At 36.9% G+C, this 10,472-nt stretch overlaps 1 protein-coding gene across 1 annotated transcript; it reads right to left on the reverse strand.

Moving 5' to 3' along the window:
* Window positions 1–115: 115 nt before the first annotated feature.
* Window positions 116–8,758, reverse strand: mtf2 (metal response element binding transcription factor 2). The gene is made up of 15 exons (XM_087811603.1): window positions 8,555–8,758; window positions 7,111–7,306; window positions 6,581–6,662; window positions 6,053–6,163; window positions 5,550–5,650; window positions 5,234–5,403; window positions 5,078–5,173; window positions 4,265–4,333; window positions 4,050–4,173; window positions 3,569–3,636; window positions 3,338–3,508; window positions 2,355–2,457; window positions 2,033–2,091; window positions 1,842–1,943; window positions 116–1,764 (listed from the first exon to the last, which is right to left on the reverse strand). The coding sequence occupies exons 1-15, from the start codon at window positions 8,557–8,559 to the stop codon at window positions 1,389–1,391; spliced, it is 1,833 nt and encodes a 610-aa protein (XP_087667729.1). The 5' UTR covers window positions 8,560–8,758; the 3' UTR covers window positions 116–1,388.
* Between the last annotated feature and the right edge of the window lie 1,714 nt (window positions 8,759–10,472).

The following is a 10,472-nucleotide window of genomic DNA, read 5'->3' on the forward strand; positions in this document are numbered from 1 at the left end:
TATATTAATATATATATTAAACAAAATACATGCGATTTATGTGTCAATTTTGATACAATATTATCAAGCGCTGTGTTATTGTAAGTGTACACATAAACAAACATCTCAGACGAAATGAACACTCAAATTTTTATTGTTTTAAAACATTTATGTGGAAAATATATTTTAAAAATAAAGAAATCCACCCTCGGATGAAGCAACTGCCAGAAATGAACCGTGATAAACATCTGCAGCAAATGTTACACAAGTTCACTAAGATCACAGGGTTTTATTTTTTTTTCCTTTTAACAAAAACTGGTTGAAAATGAAAACATGTCGCTGGATAAAAAATAGCCTCTTCTATGATTACAGTTCTTTGGCCATGACGCAAGGTACACACAGTGATGGATTTAGACACAGAGACGGGACTAAATTCAAAGGCATCTCTGATCAGGACATTCCACCATAATTTAAAAATACACGAGCTGAAACCATGTGTTTGATAATATCTCCATCACAAAATATATATATTTCAAAATAATTGAGTGTTGAAGACTTGGGTGTGGAGCGGTCTAACTGATGGAAGAGAAAAATAAATTCATATTCATAGAAAAATAAATATTGAACACATTTTGATGACTAGTTCAAAGTTTTGTCTGAATGCCGAGATGCAGCGAAACCTCAAGTAAAACTATTATTTAAGAAATGAGGGGGCTTTTTTTTAAATGTATACACAACACTGTATATTGCAGCTTATGCTGGTTCGCCGAGTTGGCAGAAATAAATTTAGATGCTCTTTATGATTGGAAGCAAGTCAAATTAATCTACACAAAGAAAGACGTGAGCAAGCACAGGTAAATACAGTTAATAATAAATGAAGGATAATAATACTATATAAAATAATACACTTTTGCAGCAGCACATCATTTGTTTTCTCCAAACTGAGCTTGTTCACAATCTTGATGTTTGGCTGGACAATGGGAACCAAACGAGAAGTCATGTCAAAATGATAAACTTAAGAAATGAAAGCCGGACTAAAGGGAAACAGCATCTTGAAAATGTGACGTTGATGACAACTTTTGTAGCTCAAAACCTTCTTTCTTGGATGCTTGAAAAATATTGGCAAACAAATGTATTAGTGGACAAAAGAAGATTCACAGAAGACTGACAAGTGCAGACCACCGATCAGCGAGAAGCATTAGTGAGATTAAAAATCTAAAACTCAAAAATGCTGGTTCGACGACACATCTCACTGCATCAGTGTAAATTAACTCAAGAGGAAGAGATGTGGGTTCGCTATGAACTTGACCAAAACATTGGCTCCCACAAAAAGAAAAAAAAACTTCTCCAGTCTAAACTTTAAGTTAAACCCGAAGTCCAACACCTTGTGCAGGCGTGAGTGGCAAAGTCTAAGAGGCAGTGACTCCTTCCCACTCCACCAGATACTGCACCTTTCCGTCCAAGGTGACTCGACGAGCCAGAACCTTGTACTTCTCTCCACAGGCCAGTCGTCCAGCGGCTCCAAAGTAGCTGCTGATGGAGCTCTTGAGGTGAGACAGCTGGCTATTGGGATTCATGCTGTGAACTATGTCCATGGAGTGCAGGCCCGGGAGGTTGGTCATCATTTCCGTCGTGGAGGGACTCGGCTCTGCCTGGTCGGGAGGGGTGTTCCGTGGGTCGGGAGCTTGAATGACCCTCCGAGGCCGCCCACGCTTTCTTTTGATGGGAGGAGGTGACGCAGGCATGATGTTGGCGGATGAACGGGTCTTGCTAGAGCTACACAGGCTGAGAGGACAGAGAGTAGAAAGTCAAGAAACACTGGGCTCAAAACGTTGTGATGTTTGTGAAGTCGCCGTTTATACCTGGACTGTCTTGAAATGCTAGTTGAGGTAGTTTCCGTGGTGCTCAGGGCTCCTATAGATTCCACATCTGAGGTTTGGGTTAACAGCATCGACCGGTCACTCCTTTTGTCGTTAACCAGAGTACATGCATGAGTTAGAGAACATCCATTCTTAGGTGCAACATCATGTTTTATCAAAAGTCCCAGACTTGCCTGATGGAAGAGTAGTGATCCATTGAACGAGACTCCATATGTGAAGACCTTCTCAACTCCTGCAAGAAAATGTTATTGATAAAACAACTCAATTTACAGTCGGTCACACAAAAATGTGGGTTTTAAAATATTTCAATTCTGCATAGAAATGAAATGGGTAAGAACTTGATCTCTTACTCATGATTTCATGCTTATTGTGCCATAGATTATGTAGTCCAGACACAGCATTAACTCTACATAGATCTCACACGCCTAATGGTTTGTATATTATTGCACACTTGCATCAAAATGTGTGTCTTACGCAAGAGTGACCCAAACCCACCTGGGACACGAGTTCACTGGTGCGTTCCGTTTTCACGTGAGCTGTAAAAGAACGCTTCCTTTGTTTCCGCTTCTTTTTCTTCCCAACACCGTTTGTCAAAGGTCTACAGGGATGAAATAAATAACAGCTGTGATATCATGATCGACATTCAGACCAACTCTAATTTGGATAAAGTCATAGATTTTGGTGCATAATTAACCATCCACTGCCTAGAATATAGGATTGAAAAACTACAAACTGCCATTTAATGATTGTTATTATAGGAGAGTTAAGACAACCTTCATGTGACTTAAACCAGAAACTGTATACAAGATTTGAAATATTAGGAAATAAATACATACGTTCTGTATATAGTTGCTTAAAATATGTATTTCAACGTATTGCATGTGACTGACGGTGACCTTTTCTTTTTCTCGACCCAAAAAAACACAGGTTTCAAAGCCAATCACACAAGGTGAAGAAATCTTTCGAGTTCATGGGCAGAACAAAATAAATATTTAGTGAACGAGGAAGTAAGAGGAAGTATGATTGTTATTTGGCCTTTTTATTGTTAGAAGCTTCATCCATCTTAATTATATTTATTTTTGTCTTCCTTCACCAAACACTCCCTTTTAATTCCGTTATACTCTTCAAGGAAGTCTTTCAGACATCAGATAATCCCATGGTTTTTACATACAAGATAAGATAAGGAACAAACAGATTATGTGTCAAGAATAGAAAAAAAGGTTCTCAATAGAGTTAAACGGATGTTCCACTTCAAAACTGTATTAAAGGAAAAACAGATGATTGAGATAAAATTAGCCTTAAACGATGAAGAGGAAATATGAGCCCTTGTGTCGTTGCATTGACTCCCTTAAAGTTAGTGATTGTGTCGGATGTGAAAATGGTATCGAATAACATCAGTAGAAGAATACAGAATGGGAATTATATCAGAATGTTATTTGCCAATCGAAACAGGCCAATATGATTCAATCAGTTCGTACCTGGTGCCACTCAGGGCTTTGTTGGACTTGCAGCCTTTGATGGTGATCTCATGAGACGCTCGCTCAAACATTCTGTTGGGAGCTTCCTCAGAGTTTGGGGGAGCTGGAGGAAAGCGAATTCTGAGGCCAAACAAATGCTTTTTCTTCTTCACCTCCTTCCCAGACATAAACCTGGAGACCGACAGGAAGTTAAAGGATTGTGCTGCACGTTTTTGTTGACGACTAACTTACATGCTGCTATTGTTCGTCAACGCATCCAGAATGTACTCGTATCGCTCCGACAGAGGGGTTTTTGCCAGCTATGGGAGGAGAGGAAATTAAGAATTCATAAGTTGATGCTGCAGATAATAGACTAAAAATCAAAGCAATTCTTGAAAATGTAATGTCACATTTATAGACATCGTCAGTGAGAAAACCAGTTGTTTTAATATTACATTGTAGTATTTAGTAGTTATAGTATATAGTGGTTTTCACATTGTTTTCCAAGAACAGTTAAAGTTCTCGGTTCTTACATGATTCAAGTATTTCTTTTTATATTTATTTCTACACATCTCTTCTTAACCTCTGGACGTTCAAAAACATTTCTTCAGCACTAATGCCTTAAACTTTATTTAAACTTCATTTAGGAAATGATGGTTTTATAAAAGTCATCTCACAGCATTCACAGTCCATGTGGCTGTTATTTTTTTATCTATGCATGTAGCGGTCTTACTTCTCCTAGCTGTAGCAGGTCCCAGTTGTTGTTGATGTACGACATCAAGTCCATTTCAGAGTCAAAATACTTTTTCTTGTAGATGACACTCAGGTTGTACAAGCTCAGGTGTGTGACGTCCTCCCTGTGATGTTCAATTAAACATTGACAGATGATGAATTGGACACAAATGAATAAACTCCACCACTTTTCTGGAATCCACTACGAGGACTCACCATCTGAGGGGAAGTCGTCGGATATACTCTGGTCCATGGTTGCAAACAGAACAAATAAAATAGTAAAACCTACAAGACAAGAAAAAAACAATGAAAAAACTGAAGTCACTTGAAGAGACTTTTGATTTCAATAACATTTGTGGAGCAAAATGTATTAACGTTGTAATGGTGAAAATCTCAACTCCAGCTTAAAGTGTTTCATCATTCAAACACAGTGCAAGTTTCAGCGCGCACGTGAATAATTTATGCTGATTGACTAAGAGCTTCCGCTCCAAACAAGCCTAAAATATAAACTTGTTTAATTATTTTTATATTAGAAAGATTCCTACTCTCGAAGCTTCGATCCAAGATGGATTTAAAAGAGGAGCAGTAGGGAGGCATTTGGATTAGTCTAGATTAGTATTTGGAAGTTTTTAAGTGTCATTTTGGACAAAGATCATTTATTTCATTTCACTTCTTACTTTTTTCAAGTTTTTGCAGTGAATATGTACAAGGCTGAACATTTTATAGTATGTTTTATGTTATCTGTAATTTAAGTTACTAAATAAACACCATTTTATTTCAATGTATGCTTAATTTTATCTTAACAATGGCATCATCACTTTATATTATCAATCACAAGTAAAGAATGTGATATATTGAAAGACAAAATTGACAAATATTCGTATATTAAATCGCAATATTGAGAAAAATATCCTCAATTCGATTATTTTGCGTCAAGTAACAAAGTTGGTTGATGGTAAAAAAAAAAAAGAAGTTAATTATGCTTCATTTACATTGACTCTACTTCATTTCTGCTCAGCGAAACCATACCTGTCTCCATAGAGCATTTGCTTGTCTAAGCACTGAAGACAGCCTTCATGAAACCACTGCTCGCACCTGTTGCACTGCAGCATCTTCAGATACCATCTGCAGAGGAAGATTAATTAAAAACATGTTTTAAAATAGATTCATCTTCAAGCTACTCACTCTCCAGGCCCTCCACAGTAACAGTAGCGCCGCTGAACATTCGTCTTATGACCTTGGTCCCACATCAGAGCCCCCAGAGTGTAGGGGAAGGACAGATGCAGCTCCATATTTTCTTGCTGATGCTCAAGTGGCAGAAGGCTTTCATGCTGCTCCTCCTTTATGTGTACCCTCTGGAGTGCAAAACACACAACGGTATTATCCTAAAACTATGAACCGACACTTCCACAAATGTCCTATTAGTAAGTAAGCAAGTAGTTTATATTTATAGAGCGCTTTGTATATAGTTGACTAAGGTTTTTTAACAATAGAAATGTACCTCAGATGGAGCAGGGACTTCACATTCTGAGCAGAGCCACTTGTCATCCGAGTCGATGACTGCGGCGTCAATGATGGGGGTGTGGCAGATCTGATGGTAGCCTGTCAGACATCAACACTTTAGCATGTATAGTTCAGAGGTGGTATTATGCAGATGTTTTCTTTAAAACAAGAGCATCATATAGCAATAGCATCATCATCATCATGCAAAGATGACTTTTCATAAACCGAGAGCTACATATTCTTTAGGAACATATTCACTCTTGATATTTTTTCACACTTTTTATTGACACTAAATTTGTACCGATTAGGACTACTTAATAGTTAGTTCCTGAATAAAATGTATTCACATTCTAAGCATTAGAAAACTTTTGATTTTTAACCCAACAAAATATGCAAATATCTGTGGCCAAGATTAAAAAAAAAGTTATTTCTGTTAAAACCAAAAAATAATTTTAACGTATTGAAGGTCTTTATCACACTTGTGTCATTGATCGAGGGTACCTTGTCCACATTTGTCACATATGACGATCTCATTTGGTTCCTCTGAGGTTTCATCTTGACATATGGAGCACACGATGTCATCGTCATCATCGTCCTCATCATCTTCATCCCCTAAAGAAAACGGATTAGCAGAGCATTTTGTACTGAAATAGATGACAAAATAAAACAAACGCCTTTCATTACTTTCATTTACACCAACATGGTGAACCCCCACTGCTAGATTAAATCACCTTTACAACAAAGCTCTTGTCTACATAGATAATCTGAATTGTGTCTATCGGGAGTTCAGCCTGTATGAGAGGTTTTCTGGTCTGGTCCTGATACCTAAAGGGTCAAGGGACAGTTAACTGCCTGTGACAGAGTGGAGAGATAAATCTTCCATCACCAGACAACAGTGTAGAGTCCGTTGAGGTTCAACAAACAAACATGTTAACAGAATTACTAAAGCAAGACCATTTTATTGAGGAAGAAAAAAAGACAGCTTCACAATCAAGAGCCTTGATTTTGTAAAAATAACAGTGAACTTACCAGTCTGAATGTCACTCCAGAGCACCCAAGACTTGGACCGGTCTTCAAAGACCACGAAGCATCGCTGCTTGTCACTGTCAATCTAAGGAGAATAATGAAGTCATCAGTGTGAGATAATCAGCAAGAGCTTGTTACTAACAGACTGATAGTCAATGTTTAAAATAGTGTCAAAAGCAGCAGCATTCAAGAAGGTCACTAAGCAAACTGGTAACGTGAAATAGGTCCAGCTATAGAAAGTCATTGAGTACTCAGTAATTCAAGAATTCAGTAATAGGGTAATACATTTTTACATAGTAAATAGCAGATGGTTTTCTTTAAAGAATAAACAGTTTTAGTTCACAAAAAAACGAAATAGCTTTCATTTTATTAGAATATAATTTCAATGATATCATGTATTATTTTGTGTCATAGGACTTAGGAGTTAGATACATGGTGTGAAGGGAATGTTAAACTTAAACAAAAAAAACCTACCCCAAGTTGTAATTCAAAATTGAGTTAAAATTCTAATACTATGCAATGTTTTTTTCAACCTTTGTGATTGTCCCGAGGTAGAACAGCCCATCCGACCAGCGAGCCAAGACATCCTGTCCCTCTGTGAACCTCTCTGACCCGTCGTCTTCCTCTCCATAGTTCACCCGAGACAGTCTGGACGGTGACAGAGAGACCACTTGGCTCCGAGGGAGAGCCCTCTGATGGACAGACAAGCGGCCCACGACGCCCGAGTCTCTACAGAAGACGGAATTAAAAGGAAAAAAGGTTGGGAAAAAAATAGAAAGCAATAATAATAATACATTTTATTAGAAGGCTCTGTTCTGGACACTCAAACTCACCGTACATCTACATTTAAAATAGCAAAGCACATTAAAAAATAAAAAGCAGCAGCAATTAATAATGGATTGGAGCTAAATGACAAAGTTCTGGACGTTTAAAAAAACAGATAACCTTAATAAATTATTATATTTATTTTCCACAATACCACATTGATATTTAACAGCCATGTATCGATAAAAAAAAAATCCAATTGTATTTTTAATCAATTATATTTTAATTAGTCGTCTATAAAATGTTCTTTTTTTTTAATACAGTTAACATGCAAATCTTTTTGCTGGCCGTCTTTCATAGATAAACTTTATTGATCCCTCCTTACATCCTATGCAGCAACAAGAAGAATATAATATTGCCAGATCTTAGCTATGACTGTGGATGAGAGGATACAGTCGACTCCAGCCGCTTTTCAAATTGACATTGGGACATATTTTAAAACAAATGAAAGTAGTTACAACTTGGTCAATCGGTCTGTAAATTATATAAGGCCAGAGTCAAGTACTCGGACAATGAATACTACATCACCAGTATCACGATATTCCCACTGTATCGTGACACGTATCGTATCGCCAGATTCTTGCCAATAATCATGGTTCCCCAGATGGAAAAAAAAACTTTTCGGTGATGCCATTAGATTGTCACATGGTATCAATCTTTTCATTTGACTTTTTTCAATGCAAAGATCAAAGACTGTAATTTGACTCTTGTTCTGGCGACACAAACAGGAAACTAGTATTTTTGCTCGTAATTGTCTCGTACAGCTAATAGTTCACCACGTTTGCTGCACTTAAAACAACACGCACAAGTGCGTTTTCTACACTTTTCCCGACAATAAAAGCTTTAAAAAGTCTCGACGTTTCGACGAAACTATATTGTTTTTATTGACGCCGTTTTTAAGGGGTCGCCACTTCAGAGAAGGGGCCCTCTTTGTTCAGGCGACTAGCATATAGTGGCACGGTGGCAGGAATAGCCTAAATAAACCCCGCGTTTTGTAAAAGGGAAAAAATGCGGGTTTCAGAAGTAATAATAGAGACACGGACTTTTGTAAGTGACAGCGCGACCCCCATTCGCATGCAAAAGCGCTAACCCGGGCCAGGCCAGGGTCAGTGACCAGCGCACCCACACCCCCCGACAGGATGACAACAATACCTCATTCGGGCAACTCCGCGTCTCCCGAGCCCCGGTGAAAATAAAACAAGTGAATACACGTAACTATATAATTTCCGCTTCGTTCGTTTCTCGGCTGTTTCCCCGAAGCAGAAGGCGCTAACTCGAGAGGCAAACCCTTCTTCAGAAAATCACAAACGGTTGATTTTCTCCGAGCACGCTCGCCATTTTGGTTTCCCGCTGATGGTCGGGGAGTGCATTGTGGGAAGGAACCAGCGAGCGCGGCTGCTTGTTTTTGGCTTTTCAAACATTTGAAAATTGAAGGCTGGTCGATTTCTATACGCCCCTTAAAGAAGAACCCAAAGTTTCAAAAAATAGTTTAAAATCTTTTTGCGATTTTAAGTGAATGTATTTATCAACCATTTTAACGGACACATTTGTATAATCCGTGGATCTAGTTATTATTTCTATTAATCCGTCAATATTCGTTTTCTCGTTATTAAAATCGCTTTTTGACATATATTTCGTATTTTTCAAGGTTTAAAAACGTGTTTGTGTATTTTATAACTACGTCACGAGACGGTTGTGAATGTGGCTATTTCTGCTGCATCAGCACAAATCAAGAAGGGGCGTGTCGTTCAAGATATTTATTGTAGCATCATGATAAAAAAAAATGCCAAGTCTGCATAGACTGGAATTTGTTTTTCTCCTTTGAACTACGCAACAACGTGGTGTACTTTACATACATCTGAAGAAAACATACTTCTTTTGATACTATCATAAGAATTGTACACAACTGATTTCTTCACATCAATAAAAAAATAAGCAATATTAAAGTGTACAGCATTTAAAAGGGTCGTAATTCAGAACAGTTAAGAGCAGACATGGGAGGAAATGTGTGGCCCCCTTGACTGTATTTATGAGGGCCTCTGATAGCAGACTAACAATTGTATTGTGTATTTATTTTTATTATTCAACATCAACCATAACATGTATACATTTACACTATCGCCCTTTCTCTGAATCAGAATGTTATACATACATATGTATGTAGGAATTGTATGTGGTGGCAGTACAGAATAAAATAATGATATATAACACACAATAGGTGATAGAAAAACAGAATCAAGCACCAAGGCAGCCATTCCTTTTCATTTTTCATTTTTCCTTTATGTGAGTCTTTCTTGTTTCTTGAAAAAAAATTGAAATAATATTCTTGTTATCCTATTTTATTCGTCGTATAATTCTGAGTTTGGGGGCAAGAGTGCAGTGAAAAGATGATGTATCCCATGTTAATCTTTGTATCCTTTTATTTATGTTATATAGTTGTTTTTATAATTCTATCGTCTGTGTTGCTGTGTGCAGGAAAAAACATTTCACTAAAGAGATCTCTAATAAGGATTAATAAACTTGTATCCATCCATCTATCTATCTATCTATCTATCTATCTATCTATCTATCTATCTATCTATCTATCTATCTATCTATCTATCTATCTATCTATCTATCTATCTATCTATCTAATCTATCTATCTATCTATCTATCTATCTATCTATCTATCTATCTATCTATCTATCTATCTATCTATCTATCTATCTATCTATCTATCTATCTATCTATCTATCTATCTATCTATCTATCTATCTATCTATCTATCTATCTATCTATCTATCTATCTATCTATCTATCTATCTATCTATCTATCTATCTATCTATCTATCTATCTATCTATCTATCTATCTATCTATCTATCTATCTATCTATCTATCTATCTATCTATCTATCTATCTATCTATCTATCTATCTATCTATCTATCTATCTATCTATCTATCTATCTATCTATCTATCTATCTATCTATCTATCTATCTATCTATCTATCTATCTATCTATCTATCTATCTATCTATCTATCTATCTATCTATCTATCTATCTATCTATCTATCTATCTATCTATCTA

The sequence above is a fragment of the Callionymus lyra genome, chromosome 16 (assembly GCF_982586985.1).
Source record: "Callionymus lyra chromosome 16, fCalLyr1.hap1.1, whole genome shotgun sequence".
Taxonomy (NCBI): domain Eukaryota; kingdom Metazoa; phylum Chordata; class Actinopteri; order Syngnathiformes; family Callionymidae; genus Callionymus; species Callionymus lyra.

Coding starts and splice junctions, on each gene's coding strand:
- mtf2 (XM_087811603.1), bottom strand. Junction 5,651..6,052: donor ATGTGACAAATGTGGACAAG/GTACCCTCGATC, acceptor GATGTCTGACAG/GCTACCATCAGATCTGCCAC. Junction 5,174..5,233: donor TACTGTGGAGGGCCTGGAGA/GTGAGTAGCTTG, acceptor CTTCCTCTGCAG/ATGGTATCTGAAGATGCTGC.